This window comes from Phyllobates terribilis, unplaced genomic scaffold (assembly GCF_046119375.1).
Source record: "Phyllobates terribilis strain yellow unplaced genomic scaffold, ASM4611937v1 Scaffold_2__4_contigs__length_985480577, whole genome shotgun sequence".
NCBI classification, from domain to species: domain Eukaryota; kingdom Metazoa; phylum Chordata; class Amphibia; order Anura; family Dendrobatidae; genus Phyllobates; species Phyllobates terribilis.
The window spans coordinates 43652082-43668275 of record NW_027362762.1 but is presented as its reverse complement, the minus strand read 5'-3'; the positions used below and the strand labels follow the sequence as shown (position 1 = coordinate 43668275).

General features: G+C 49.8%; 1 protein-coding gene and 3 non-coding genes across 4 annotated transcripts; all 4 read right to left on the bottom strand.

The window, feature by feature from the left end:
* Positions 1 to 924: 924 nt before the first annotated feature.
* RPS3 (ribosomal protein S3) lies at positions 925 to 8538 on the bottom strand. The gene is made up of 7 exons (XM_073661310.1): positions 8396 to 8538; positions 4484 to 4614; positions 4248 to 4341; positions 3276 to 3370; positions 2496 to 2683; positions 2021 to 2229; positions 925 to 1005 (listed from the first exon to the last, which is right to left on the bottom strand). Exons 1-6 carry the CDS (start codon positions 8423 to 8425, stop codon positions 2024 to 2026), a joined length of 744 nt encoding a protein of 247 aa, XP_073517411.1. The 5' UTR covers positions 8426 to 8538; the 3' UTR covers positions 925 to 1005; positions 2021 to 2023.
* On the bottom strand, positions 1842 to 1988 carry LOC141256916 (small nucleolar RNA SNORD15). Its single transcript, XR_012317856.1, has one exon. It is a non-coding gene; the product is annotated as a small nucleolar RNA SNORD15 (small nucleolar RNA).
* On the bottom strand, positions 2303 to 2450 carry LOC141256919 (small nucleolar RNA SNORD15). Its single transcript, XR_012317858.1, has one exon. It is a non-coding gene; the product is annotated as a small nucleolar RNA SNORD15 (small nucleolar RNA).
* LOC141256918 (small nucleolar RNA SNORD15) lies at positions 4049 to 4196 on the bottom strand. The gene has a single exon (XR_012317857.1). It is a non-coding gene; the product is annotated as a small nucleolar RNA SNORD15 (small nucleolar RNA).
* Positions 8539 to 16194: the final 7656 nt, after the last annotated feature.

Genomic DNA, 16194 nt, shown 5'->3' with positions numbered 1-16194 from the left:
GAAAAGGGAACAGCTCTTTGAAGGGTCCAAGTGTGGGATCAATTGTCTCCGGGCACTCGGCATGGTGGGAGGAAGGAGGACCAGGGTGAGGAATATGCAGTCCAGACTCTCAGCTACTGAGACTTGACCGTGTGGAAGACAGGGTGGTGGTGGTGGTGGCAAATCCAACCAACAACCTTTTCACACTGCTCCGGCTTCAAGCGTGGGGTTCTGCAGACCCTTAAAAAGTGGTACAGGAAGGTCGGGCGAAAAGATGTGGGTGCTTGTTGTGCTCCCTTCACCAGGCAGTTTCATCTTGCCCTCGGCCTTTGCGCACACCATTACATCCACTTCCCTGTCCCTTGCCAATTTTAAAATTACTTATCTCGCTGCTTCAAACAATTTGAAGTATTTTTACAGCTGTAAATTTTGCCCACCTCAGATGGACTTGTTACACAGCAGTAGCAATGTCGCTATGCTATTGGTTACCGGTCAAATCTGGATGTATGATTTCACTGCACAACTGGCACAGTTTAAATAATGTGCAATATTTCGCTGCTGAGAAAACTTTGCAGTATTTGTATTGCAGCAAATTTAGCACACCTCAGATGAACTTTTTCACTGCTTGCACTATATAGTGATGCTAGTCAAATCAACCAAGTCTGGCTGTATGCTTTAACGCACAGCTGATGCTTGGCGAGTAAGGAGCACGCTCGCTCAGCACCAGTCCTGAGCAGTTGGCTGGCAGATCCCACTTACTACAACGGTGGACACCGGACCCCCCCTGAGACCACAGAATTTCATGTCTGGCAGATCCCATGTAACATTACTGAGAGCTCGTGTGGATCTCTTCCCCGGGGGGGGGGGGGGGGGGGGGATCACCACCTGGCCTGAGATTCCACAAGAACGTTCAGCATTTCTCATTAAAATTTATAGCATCACAAAGCCGGCTAAGTTTTTTTATTTTACAGAATTGGGCCGTATGCAGAAACGTCCATGAGTGTTCACGTCCTCGAGTTCAGCATCCTGTGGAGAGAAAGAAAAAAAAAAGTCAGAACCAAAATACATCACAGGTCCGTGAAGCTCTCATCAGGTCATTCACAGCTGCAAGTTACAGGAACATGGGCCGTCACCTGACCGATCCAGCCCCCCGAAGGGAACACATCCGTGGAATGGAGCGGATTGTGACACGAAGCCACGCGTGATAACGACAGACTGCAGGGACACCCCCCAGTTTGATGCACGGACTGTCTGTGGGGTCTTGATATCCACACAGGCATATATGAAGCCGACAAGTGTTTTTTTTTTTTTTGCAGGAAGTGTTTTTTTTTTTAAATGACACCATTCATTATATAAAGCATTTAAAATAAAGGGGAAATGCAGCAAGATATTGTCAAAAATATATTGTAATTGAGTCATTGCATTTTATTTATATTACGGCTTTCATATTTCACTAAAAATGACCCTGGTAACATTACAGCGAGACCAAACTTGCATCGTTGGGGACAAAATAAATTGGGGGGGGGGGGGGGTTTGTCACCATTTTCTGAGTTTACTAAATTTGTGTTTCTCAGGAGAGGACGAGGAGCATTTTGTGTGATGAGCAGAGGTTTTCATTGATCTTAATTTTATATTCGTTTTTTTATTAGGGGTGGAAAAGCAACGGAAAAACTTACTGGCGTTTCGATTTTGCTCTTAGATGACCTTATGGGTTAAATAATTTTAGACTGACAGATTAAACTTGAGACATATAGACCACTGATATCACCCATCTATAAATATACATATTTTTTTTACACCGAGCCGCTGGGAAACCCGGCCGCTATGACCACAATCACTTTCTCCGTATTCAGTCTCTAAAACCTTCTCAGACAAATGCCTCAAAGACATCAAGTGACGGGCGGCCCTCGCACTACTGAGCGGACGCCGGCAGCACAGAACGTGCCGCAGACAGAGCCCAGGAGAGAAGGACTCGCCCTGTCAGACTCGTCATCGGATCATCACTGAAGGCTCCGAGTCTGCGCGCCCGCTCTGCACTTACCCATTATGCGGTGGGCACGGGCTGAGGCATGGCTGGGGGCTGCGCCTGCTGCTCTGGCTTGGCTCCTTTCTGCTCAGAGATGGGGGTTGTCGGCAAGATCTCTTCCTTGGGCTCCACGATGCTGACGTGATCTGGCAGGGGCTTCTTAGGGCCAATCTTTCCACTTGGGTCCCATGGGAGCATGATCTTCACCTTGATGCCCAGAACACCTGCAGCATAAATCCATCAGTTGTCAATACAGGTACATCAGAGCCCTCATCTCTCCCCGCCGTCCCCTTGCACCCTTCTCAGACAAATGCCTCTAAATCAATCAGTAGGTGGGACGCGCGTCAAGTGGAGGTCGCCCAAACACAGACACAGAACGTGACACTGCACCGGCTCCTCCACAGATACGGTCCCCATCTGACTCGTCATCGGATCATCACCGAAAGGTGGAAGCACCGACGGCCATCATCTACGACAGCTGACATCTCACCTTGTCTGAGCAGGACGTGGCGCACGGCTGTGTCCACATAGTAGTTGACGGGGTCTCCGCTGTGAATCATCAGACCGTCCACAAACTTCATGGACTTGGCTCTCTGTCCTCGCAGTTTGCCGGACACAACGACCTCACAACCCTTAGCGCCGCTCTCCATGATGAAGCGCAGGACGCCGTAGCATGCTCTGCGGGGGGGAAACATTCACAATCAATGCACAAAAGCCACAACATGGAGCTGTGGTTTGCTATTAACCCCTTGTCTACACAGATTTTGGGTCATCTCACGTAGCAGCGGCCTGAGAGAAGGAGTTATGCCTCCTACATGCTAGAGGTAACTGGGTCGATAATAATGGAAATGACAAGAGCAAATCCTCTGCATTTTGTAAATCTGACCATTCACTTTGCAAAAGTTTGCATCTTTTGTATCTTCCGAAGGCAAAGTCTCGGATTTGGAACAAACGAGTCGCCAAAGTTAAGGATGAGAGGGGTTCCAATAAACAGATGCACCCCATCTCCTGAGCCGAGTGATATACAGTCTACAAGGACGCCCCCTACCCCCAACTCCAGGATGACCCCAGATGTCACTTCTCAGACAAATGCCTCGTAACTCGTCTTCATCCATCATCCGGTCTGTGTCAGGGCAGAAGAGGCAGCGAGCAGAACGCCGCTCCCCCTCACCACCCGGGGCACATAGGAATGAGGTTAGACTCGTCATCGAAATCATCACCGAAGCAAGAGAATGCAGGTCAAACAGCAGAGGGTAAACCCCGGCCTCACCTCCTCACCGCCAGGCCTCCCAGGAGCTTGTAGCGCAGGGACTCTGCTTGGGCGATGGCACACAGACCTCTTGTGGCAACTTTTTCGGCATACAGCTGCAGGAAGCAATTAAAAGGATTAGATGGGCAGAAAAAAAAAAAGCATTATCTAAAAAAAAAAAGGACAGACAGGGTTATACGGCGCTGCTCGCTGTACGTCCAAATGTGGAAGTGGCGTCCACAGCTAGCATGTATATAGGACGTCATCAGCTCACAGCCCAGTGTTAGAGCGGTGCCGGACAGCCCCTCTAACCGAGAGTTATTAGGTTTCGACCCAGTTTTAGTAATCGGGCACCACAGTATGTAATTGTCACTGGGTCTCAGAAATATTTTCTCAGCACGCGAACGGACGCCAGACATCGGTTTAAACCCAGTATTTAAAATAAAATTAAAAAATGTGAAAGTTCAGCAAAATGTTATGAAAAAGATATATATAGCAATTGACTCGCTGCATTTTATTTTTAGTTTTTTTACGACTTTCCTATTTCATTAAAAGCGACCCTGGAGACGTTACAGTGAGACCGAACTTGAATAGTTGGGGAAAAAATAAATTGGGGTTTTTGTCGCCATTTTAAGAGATTCCGAAATGTATGTTTTTCAGGAGAGGACGAGGAGCATTTTTTTTGCATGATGAGCAGACGTTTTCATTGCTCCCAATTTTATATTAGTTTTTTATTGGGGGTCGAAAAGCGACTGAAAAACTATTTCTGGCGTTTCGACTTTCAGTCTCTAGAACCTTCTCAGACAAATGCCTCAAAGACATCAAGTGACGGGCGGCCCCTCGCACTACCGAGCGGACGCCGGCAGCACAGAACGTGCCGCAGACAAAGCCCAGGAGAGAAGGACTCGCCCTGTCAGACTCGTCATCGGATCATCACTGAAGATTCAGAGTTCTGTCGTACGGATAACATGGAGCTGTAAGCGCTGAACTTGCCTCAACGCTGCCCTCGGGAAAGCCGAATCTCTTCTGTACCACCGCGGTCAGCTCACGGATACGGCGCCCCTTCTCACCGAGGACGTTCTGGGTCCTGCAGGAAAATGCACACAATGGTTACGGATCCACGGCTGATACTCAACGATGGGGAACAGCTAAAGCCGAGGACTAAGTCAGAAGGGGTCTATAGTCCTGGCTCACTGGAATAGATCAGATCACTGGCAGTGGGTGATTACCTGGTGGCAAGAATGATGATTTCCGTCCTGGTCGGGGTGACTCGGACCTCCACGCCGGAGTAGCCATCTTCTGCCAGTTCCCGGGTCAGGAACTCATTCAGCTCGGCTTTGAAGATGCCGTCAGCGACAAACTACAGACAGACAAAAGAGGAGATGTAGAGGACCCCCACGCACCGCTACACAGGGGGCAGGCTTACAGAGGACCCCCACGCACCGCTACACAGGGGGCAAGTTTACAGAGGACCCCCACGCACCGCTATACAGGGGGCAGCATTACAGAGGACCCCCACGCACCGCTATACAGGGGGCAAGTTTACAGAGGACCCCCACGCACCGCTATACAGGGGGCAGCATTACAGAGGACCCCCACGCACCGCTATACAGGGGGCAGCATTACAGAGGACCCCCACGCACCGCTATACAGGGGGCAGCATTACAGAGGACCCCCACGCACCGCTATACAGGGGGCAGCATTACAGAGGACCCCCACGCACCGCTATACAGGGGGCAGCATTACAGAGGACCCCCACGCACCGCTATACAGGGGGCAGCATTACAGAGGACCCCCACGCACCGCTATACAGGGGGCAGCATTACAGAGGACCCCCACGCACCGCTATACAGGGGGCAGCATTACAGAGGACCCCCACGCACCGCTATACAGGGGGCAGCATTACAGAGGACCCCCACGCACCGCTATACAGGGGGCAGCATTACAGAGGACCCCCACGCACCGCTATACAGGGGGCAGCATTACAGAGGACCCCCACGCACCGCTATACAGGGGGCAGCATTACAGAGGACCCCCACGCACCGCTATACAGGGGGCAGCATTACAGAGGACCCCCACGCACCGCTATACAGGGGGCAGCATTACAGAGGACCCCCACGCACCGCTATACAGGGGGCAGCATTACAGAGGACCCCCACGCACCGCTATACAGGGGGCAGCATTACAGAGGACCCCCACGCACCGCTATACAGGGGGCAGCATTACACAGAGGACCCCCACGCACCGCTATACAGGGGGCAGCATTACAGAGGACCCCCACGCACCGCTATACAGGGGGCAGCATTACAGAGGACCCCCACGCACCGCTATACAGGGGGCAGCATTACAGAGGACCCCCACGCACCGCTATACAGGGGGCAGCATTACAGAGGACCCCCACGCACCGCTATACAGGGGGCAGCATTACAGAGGACCCCCACGCACCGCTATACAGGGGGCAGCATTACAGAGGACCCCCACGCACCGCTATACAGGGGGCAGCATTACAGAGGACCCCCACGCACCGCTATACAGGGGGCAGCATTACAGAGGACCCCCACGCACCGCTATACAGGGGGCAGCATTACAGAGGACCCCCACGCACCGCTATACAGGGGGCAGCATTACAGAGGACCCCCACGCACCGCTATACAGAGGGCAGCATTACAGAGGACCCCCACGCACCGCTATACAGGGGGCAGCATTACAGAGGACCCCCACGCACCGCTATACAGGGGGCAGCATTACAGAGGACCCCCACGCACCGCTATACAGGGGGCAGCATTACAGAGGACCCCCACGCACCGCTATACAGGGGGCAGCATTACAGAGGACCCCCACGCACCGCTATACAGGGGGCAGCATTACAGAGGACCCCCACGCACCGCTATACAGGGGGCAGCATTACAGAGGACCCCCACGCACCGCTATACAGGGGGCAGCATTACAGAGGACCCCCACGCACCGCTATACAGGGGGCAGCATTACAGAGGACCCCCACGCACCGCTATACAGGGGGCAGCATTACAGAGGACCCCCACGCACCGCTATACAGGGGGCAGCATTACACAGAGGACCCCCACGCACCGCTATACAGGGGGCAGCATTACAGAGGACCCCCACGCACCGCTATACAGGGGGCAGCATTACAGAGGACCCCCACGCACCGCTATACAGGGGGCAGCATTACAGAGGACCCCCACGCACCGCTATACAGGGGGCAGCATTACAGAGGACCCCCACGCACCGCTATACAGGGGGCAGCATTACAGAGGACCCCCACGCACCGCTATACAGGGGGCAGCATTACAGAGGACCCCCACGCACCGCTATACAGGGGGCAGCATTACAGAGGACCCCCACGCACCGCTATACAGGGGGCAGCATTACAGAGGACCCCCACGCACCGCTATACAGGGGGCAGCATTACAGAGGACCCCCACGCACCGCTATACAGGGGGCAGCATTACAGAGGACCCCCACGCACCGCTATACAGGGGGCAGCATTACAGAGGACCCCCACGCACCGCTATACAGGGGGCAGCATTACAGAGGACCCCCACGCACCGCTATACAGGGGGCAGCATTACAGAGGACCCCCACGCACCGCTATACAGGGGGCAGCATTACAGAGGACCCCCACGCACCACTATACAGGGGGCAGCATTACAGAGGACCCCCACGCACCGCTATACAGGGGGCAGCATTACAGAGGACCCCCACGCACCGCTATACAGGGGGTAGCATTACAGAGGATCCCCCATACACCGCTATACAGGGGGTAGCATTACAGAGGACCCCCCATACACCACTATACAGGGGGTAGCATTACAGAGGACCCCCCCATACACCGCTATACAGGGGGCAGCATTACAGAGGACCCCCCCATACACCGCTATACAGGGGGCAGCATTACAGAGGACCCCCCATACACCGCTATACAGGAGGCAGCATTACAGAGGACCCCCCATACACCGCTATACAGGGGGCAGCATTACAGAGGACCCCCATACACCGCTATACAGGGGGCAGCATTACAGAGGACCGCTATACAGGGGGCAGCATTACAGAGGACCCCCATACACCGCTATACAGGAGGCAGCATTACAGAGGACCCCCCCCATACACCGCTATACAGGGGGTAGCATTACAGAGGACCCCCCATACACCGCTATACAGGGGGCAGCATTACAGAGGACCCCCCCTACGCACCGCTATACAGGGGCCAGGATTACAGAGGACCCCCATGCACCGCTATACAGGGGGCAGCATTACAGAGGACCCCCCATACACCACTATACAGGGGGTAGCATTACAGAGGACCCCCCCATACACCGCTATACAGGGGGCAGCATTACAGAGGACCCCCCATACACCGCTATACAGGAGGCAGCATTACAGAGGACCCCCCCATACACCGCTATACAGGGGGCAGCATTACAGAGGACCCCCCATACACCGCTATACAGGAGGCAGCATTACAGAGGACCCCCCATACACCACTATACAGGGGGTAGCATTACAGAGGACCCCCCCATACACCGCTATACAGGGGGCAGCATTACAGAGGACCCCCCCCACGCACCGCTATACAGGAGCCAGGATTACAGAGGACCCCCCATACACTGCTATACAGGAGGCAGCATTACAGAGGACCCCCCATACACCACTATACAGGGGGTAGCATTACAGAGGACCCCCCCATACACCGCTATACAGGGGGCAGCATTACAGAGGACCCCCCCCACGCACCGCTATACAGGGGCCAGGATTACAGAGGACCCCCCCATACACCGCTATACAGGGGCCAGGATTACAGAGGACCCCCCCATACACCGCTACATTTAGCGCAGGATCTCGGGGACCCACAATCCGGTCTCCAAAACAATCCACAGACTTCGCACTCCGGGGGCTGCATATACACAGGCCCAGTGCCCCCCTACTTCCAGCCCGGCTCTCACACACACAGGAGGCGGCCATGTCGGCCGGGAGCACAGGCCGCAAACAATCCGCCCTAATCCGTGTCCCTTCCCTGGTCACCATCGCGGAACTCACCGCCACCACAACCAGGGAGATCCCGGGAATCACATCGCCCCGATATTTATGGGGTCACCCCCTGATATCGGCCGGGAGCCGCTCACCTTTCTCTTCTTCGAGATCTGCACCGCCATCTTCCACCGCGCTGCTGAAAGGAAAGGGAAAGCACTTCCGGCGGAAGTCTCTATATACTGCCAACCGGAAGCGGAAAGAGATGCTGCTGCAGCGCGAAGCCTGCTGGGAGGTGTAGTTCTGCGGCTGCGTCCTTGTGTGCAGTACATTGGGGACGGTTATTATCGTGTTATTATTAGGGGTCCGGTCTGGGATCTATGTTGATATCAGGGGTCCGGTCTGGAGTCCGTATTTACATCAGGGGTCCGGTTTGTGGTCCGTATTTACATCAGGGGTCCGGTCTGTGGTCTATATATCAAGGGTCCGGTCTGTGGTCCATATTGATATCAGGGGTCCAGTCTGTGGTTCATACTGATATCAGGGGTCCAGTCTGTGGTCTATATTGATATCAGGGGTCCGGTCTGTGGTCTATATTGATATCAGGAGTCCGGTCTGGGGTCCGTATTTATATCAGGGGTCCGGTCTGGGGTCCGTATTTACATCAGGGGTCCGGTCTGGGGTCCGTATTTACATCAGGGGTCCGGTCTGGGGTCCGTATTTACATCAGGGGTCCGGTCTGTGGTCTATACTGATATCAGGGGTCCAGTCTGTGGTCCATATTGATATCAGGGGTCCGGTCTGTGGGCTATACTGATATCAGGGGTCCGGTTTGTGGTCTATACTGATATCAGGGGTCCAGTCTGTGGTCCATATTGATATCAGGGGTCCGGTCTGTGGGCTATACTGATATCAGGGGTCCGGTTTGTGGTCTATACTGATATCAGGGGTCCGGTCTGTGGTCCATATTGATATCAGGGGTCCGGTCTGTGGTCTATACTGATATCAGGGGTCCGGTCTGTGGTCTATACTGATATCAGGGGTCCAGTCTGTGGTCCATATTGATATCAGGGGTCCGGTCTGTGGTCCATACTGATATCAGGGGTCCAGTCTGTGGTCTATATTGATATCAGGGGTCCGGTCTGTGGTCTATATTGATATCAGGAGTCCGGTCTGGGGTCCGTATTTATATCAGGGGTCCGGTCTGGGGTCCGTATTTACATCAGGGGTCCGGTCTGGGGTCCGTATTTACATCAGGGGTCCGGTCTGGGGTCCGTATTTACATCAGGGGTCCGGTCTGTGGTCTATACTGATATCAGGGGTCCAGTCTGTGGTCCATATTGATATCAGGGGTCCGGTCTGTGGTCTATACTGATATCAGGGGTCCGGTTTGTGGTCTATACTGATATCAGGGGTCCAGTCTGTGGTCCATATTGATATCAGGGGTCCGGTCTGTGGGCTATACTGATATCAGGGGTCCGGTTTGTGGTCTATACTGATATCAGGGGTCCGGTCTGTGGTCCATATTGATATCAGGGGTCCGGTCTGTGGTCTATACTGATATCAGGGGTCCGGTCTGTGGTCTATACTGATATCAGGGGTCCGGTCTGTGGTCTATACTGATATCAGGGGTCCGGTCTGGGATCTATATTGATAGCAGAGGTCTGTGGTCTATACTGATATCAGGGGTCCGGTCTGTGGTCTATATTGATATCAGGGGTCCGGTCTGGGGTCCGTATTTACATCAGGGGTCCGGTCTGGAGTCCGTATTTACATCAGGGGTCCGGTTTGTGGTCCGTATTTACATCAGGGGTCCGGTCTGTGGTCTATATATCAAGGGTCCGGTCTGTGGTCCATATTGATATCAGGGGTCCAGTCTGTGGTCCATATTGATATCAGGGGTCCAGTCTGTGGTCTATACTGATATCAGGGGTCCGGTCTGTGGTCTATACTGATATCAGGGGTCCGGTCTGTGGTCTATACTGATATCAGGGGTCCGGTCTGTGGTCTGTATTGATATCAGGGGTCCGTTCTGTGGTCTATATTGATATCAGGGGTCCAGTCTGGGGTCTGTATTTATATCAGGGGTCCGGTCTGGGGTCTGTATTTATGTCTGGGGTCTGTATTTATATCAGGGGTCCGGTCTGGGGTCTGTATTGATATCAAGGGTCCGGTCTGTGATCTATGTTGATATCAGGGGTCCGGTCTGTGGTCTATATTGATATCAATGGTCCGGTCTGGGGTCTGTATTTATATCAGGGGTCTGGTCTGGGGTCTATATATCAGGGGTCTGGTCTGTGGTCTATATTGATATCAGGGGTCCGGTCTGGGGTCTGTATTTATATCAAGGGTCCGGCCTGTGGTCTATATTGATATCAGGGGTCCGTTCTGTGGTCTATATTGATATCAGGGGTCCGTTCTGTGGTCTATATTGATATCAGGGGTCCAGTCTGAGGTCTGTATTTATATCAGGGGGTCCAGTCTGGGGTCTGTATTTATTTCTGTAGTTTGGGGTTTAGGCATCCGTGAGAAGCGGTCCGTTTTCCCCCTGTGTCTCCTGTAATGCCTCCGTGTTGCAACCGTTTCGTTTATTTGTTTCAGATTTGGAAAATTGTAAAAAAAAACAACAACAAACAAACAAACAAAGAAGAAACCTTTTCCTTGTATCGTCATTTTTGAGACCTGTAATGTTTTCACTTTTCCGTAGGTGGCGCTGTGCGAGTGCTTGTTTTTTGGATGAACGTTTTTACTGATTCTATTTTGGGGTAAACGTGACGTTTCGATCGCTTCTTATTGCATATTTTTATGTAGTTGCAGCAACCAAAAGAAAAATAATTAGGATTTTTTTTACTTTTGCACCGTTAACCTATTGGGTTAATTAATTTTATACTTTGATAGAGCGGACTATTATGGATGCAGCAGTAAAGTGCGGCAGAGCGGTAGTCGCAACAGTGTTGTCGTCTGGTTACGCTCTGGCACTGCACTTTACAGACAAGGGGTGTCCCAGTCCCAGTGTGCTGTAGGGTACAGGGGGCATCACACTCACTTGTAGGCCACAGGACTCCGCTGTCTCCAGGCCTCCGTCCTCAGGAGCCGCCGGACACAATTCCTGGGACACAGAGTTCATTGTAACAAGCAAACATTTACCAGTCAGTCCAAGTTCATCAAGTGGTGACACGTTGGATAGGGCACAGCACCTCGTATTCCTTACTTTCTTAGCACAACACATCTTTAACCCCAGCATTCGTCCCTCCTTGAGCAGCCCTTCGCCCACTGGCTCTGTTAGCCCCAGGGAGCTCCCTTTCCGTTCGGCAGTGCACCCGGGAGCCATTACTTCCCGTCTTGGTGGGTCCTTCTCCATCTTCCGCTGTATGCCAAAGGACACAATGTGCCAGGCAGCCCCTATGCCAGATCTTGGGCTCCAGGTGACGCAGGAGAGTACACTCAGGATTCCAGTTTGGCGTCCCCCTGCCTTGAATGGTGGACACATGCTGACCCTAGCAGCCCACTGGACGTGGACTTGTTACCACACTTCTCTATCTCCCTCACTAGCAGAAAGTGCCCACCTTTTATTAACACTAGTCATCACCCACTGGGCTACTACTATTATTATATCCTATCCTATAGACTAAACCTATTGTTCTTGTCCCATAACATTGCTAAGCCACGTACTATATAAACAATACTATTAATTCTATCCCTAATCTAATCCTGTGCTTACCCTGCACTCTGCACTACCCACATCATACATTAACACTTTACATTACTTACATGCTGTACACTACCATCACACACTATACAACACGCACATCACTATTCACATTATATATAAAATCACAAGACACTATATACCTAGCCCGAGTGTTGTTTTCAGGGAAAGCAATGCAACAGTCATTGTCCTCACCTCTTACATTCCTCCCCCCTCTTTAACCATAGTCGTCCTCGACCATGCTGGAAGCTGCAGGACAGCAACACCTGAAACACAATGCCACACATACAATGGTCTCTCTTCCTGGGATGTATAGTGTCCCTTTCCTTGATGGGTCAGAATGACCCCAGAATAGAAGAGCTCAAGTTCTTGGGCTGGTAAGCCAACATAACAACCGTCCAGCAGGCCTTGGGCGCTTACCAAGTTCTCCTCCTTCACAATACTTTAGTCGGTCCTCTCAGAACTATCTGAGTCTATGTTTCCTGTAAAACAATGGCCCTTAGACTCACACAACAACAGTTGCCCAACAGTCCATGGGCAGCATCCAGTTTCTTCAATGCGGTAGGGACATCGGGTCGTCGATTTGTCTCCATGAGTGCACGTGACCCTGGTCTCACTAGTTTGGAGACCCTGACACGGCGTGTCCCAAGTTTTTTGTAACCAAAGGCCCGTTGGCCAACATATCAATAGTTCCAACAGTCCAAGAGTAGAGTCCATACAGTCCCTCATCAGTCCTTTAAGACAAGGGTACAGTTCACACAGTCCGGACCTGGCTCGAATATCGGTTCGTCTGTTTCCTCCCCTCCCCGTTTTGTGAGCAACAGTCCCTTTAAATTGCACAATTCTGCCCTCGTATCAGGCTCGCAGTCCCTGGGGGCAAAGTTCATGGAAAAACGAGGTAGAGTTCATGGGGCGATGGGACAGAGTCACAGTCCATAGGGGCAGAAAGGGTCTGAGACAGCAGGCCAAAACCCGGGAGTTACCAGCACATTTAGGTCCACCTACCCACAAGAACGCGGAACAGTTCCCTTCTCGTTTACTCTTTTCCTTTCCGTGGAACAAGCACAACTTCAAACTTGCTCAGAGTTGACCTTGAGTTTTCGGGTCGCCATGTTGGATGCTGCGGCCGCCTTCACACCCAGAGCTCCCTTGCTCCATTAGGCCCAACGTAGCTGGTTGCGTGGGGGTCCTGGGACATGATCACTGTGGCCAGAGCACTGGCCGCTTCAGCCAGGGCCGTGTCTTTGACGCTGGTGGTGGAGGAGGCGGTGCTGGACCCGGTCTCTCCGCTATTCTTGGGGTCCGTTCTGTGGTGCCGGAGAGCTCGGGACTGTGAGGTGTTCCGGGTCCCAGGCTGCGGGTACCTCCGGTCGCAGCTGAGCGGCTGCCTGGGTATTCACCCTTTCTGGTCGTGCTATCTGAGGATCTTCCTCCTCCGGTGGGTTCCCGGTCACTGCTACAGCGTACCACCCTCGCGGTCCATCTTCTTTAATGAAGCTGAGGCTGTCTCCTTGCCACAGCTTGTAGGGCCCATACAGCCATCATCTGCCAAGTATAATAGATCGTAAGCTCCTGAGCCTGCATCATACAATGGGACCTGACATGGGACGTACCAGTACGACCAATATGGGGAAGGGGTTAATGGCCGAGTCTGATCCTCAAAACAGATGGGAATAGGGCAAGAGTCTCACTGACCGGAGACACGGATACGTCTTATATATGTGCGTATGGATCATTGAAACTCTATGGGTCCGTGTGCTGTGCGAGAAGAAAACGGATCTGTGAAGGCAGCCTTATCTTTACACACCAATTCTAAATAATAATAAAAAGGCCGATACTGATGGAGGAGATGGGCGGTCACCAGAATCTGATGATGGAGGAGATGGGCGATCACCAGAATCTGATGATGGAGGAGATGGGCGATCACCAGAATCTGATGATGGAGGAGATGGGCGATCACCAGAATCTGATGATGGAAGAGATGGGCGATCACCAGAATCTGATGATGGAAGAGATGGGCGATCACCAGAATCTGATGATGGAAGAGATGGACGGTCACCAGAATCTGATGATGGAGGGGACGGTCACCAGAATCTGATGATGGAGATGATGGCCGGTCACCAGAATCAACAACAAAAACCCCAACTAAAGACCCTAAAATGTAACTTTTATTCAAAATATCTAAAACACAAACATAAGCCTCCCCAACATGTTTCACCATAGATCTGGCTTCATCAGGGGATATAATCATAGCCAATTCTGCCTTATGACATCTCATAGTAGACAGTCATTTTCACTATGGCTGCAATGCTAAATATTGCCATATATAGAACAAGTAATCAAACAATCACAGGTTCAAATCCCCTAAAGAATGCTGTGAAATAATGTTAAAAAGGTAAAAAAAAAAAAAAAATTTTTGAAAAAAATAACAAAAAAATCAAAAAGTTATAAAAATTCGATCAATTCTCTCCTATTAAAAATAATTATTTTCAGCATCGCAAAAGTGCAATCAAAATATAAAATCACTTAACCCACATGTTAAATCCTGCAAAGCAAAAAAAAATCATTACGCCAGAATTTTTTTGTTTTTTTTTATTGCCGCTGCTCCTCTCCACAAAAAGGGAAAAAATTGGAAGAAAAATATAAAAATACAATAAAACTTCTCAATTCAAAATACACCCTATGAGTAACCAGGGCTGAAACTCAAAAATTAGATGTTACAAAAATAAAAAAGTCCAGAGAAAATGGCGACAAACACCAACATATATATATATATATATATATATATATATATATATATATATATATATATATATATATATATATATATATATATATATATATATATATATATATATATATATATATATATATATATATATTTTTTTTAATACATTTCACTTTATAAAAAAAAATGGAATTAAAATAAAGTTACCGTAAATATCGCTGCATTCACACTCGCCTGGAGAATAAGTTTTTAAAGGCAAAATGTTTTCCTGTCATTTTTTCATACATTTTTTAATTAATTTTTTTTTTCTTTTTCATTTTTACAATCTTTTCGGCAGAGATAGCTGTCCGCTAAATAAGTGTCCAGCTACCTAATGTGTATGGCCAACAGCTTAAGGCTATGTTCACACACAGCGTTATTTTCTGCCCTCTTAGCAGTAAACATGCTGCTTTCAAAACCCAGGTTTTTGCTGCTTTTTTTGCTGTGTTTTTGCTGCTTTTTTTGCTGCTTTTTTGCTGTGTTTTTGCTGCTTTTTTGCTGCGTTTTTGGGTACGGATTACATTTGTGATTTGTTTATGGTACAAGTTTAATGAAGCTAGTTACTTTCTTTGAGTGAAAAAAAAATAAAAAACCCTGGAAAAATTGATTAGTTGCAAATTTTGAAAGCGCTGCACTGCCCAAATTCAATCAGGAAAAAAAAAAAGGGAAACAACCGTGTGCGTGAGATTTCTGAATTCTCATAGCTTTTGCTGATGCTGTAAAATGCTAATTCTTTTCTGCAGAAAAAAAAAATCCTCAACAAAAACTCAACGTGTACACAATACTAGGCAAAATACTAATATTAGCAAATACTTCCAATTAGTAATGTAGTATAGTTCTCCTGATTAGCTATGTCGCAAGGCATTGCAGTAACTTAGGTATCCATATTTACGACCACTCATATAGTAACAGTTATTGGCTAGTGGTCATAACCATGGATACCTAAGCTACTGCAATGCCCTGCCATAAGTTAAGCAACATAGCTAATCAGGAGAACTACACTATATTCCTAATTGGAGGTATTTGCTAATATTATTATTATTACGCCTACTACATAATGGGATAGGATCTTAGAGATGGGAATACCCCTTTAAGTAAATATTCCGGCTCACAGCTTTGGAGTTTCTTCTCATGCCCAAAACAATGAATGTTGCACATCAGTAATAATTAAACAAAGCATAAACAATTATTAGTTCTCAAGGACCGATAGAGTCAAAATACAGTAACGAAACATGATTTTATAAAGCTGGTATATAGCCGGCATATAACAAGTATTATTACGTATTGGCAAATTAGATTATAAGAGCTGTATTGATTATTTTCCTTATCAATACCAAAACGCCAGGAAACTAGTTGGCATCTGTGAATGTGTTAAGTGGAAGCCAGAGGGATAGGTATAAGGGGTGCAGAGATTGCAGCAGACTGTCACGGGTGTATCAGAAGTGACAGACAGTTGGTTGCAGGAGATCTCTACGTTT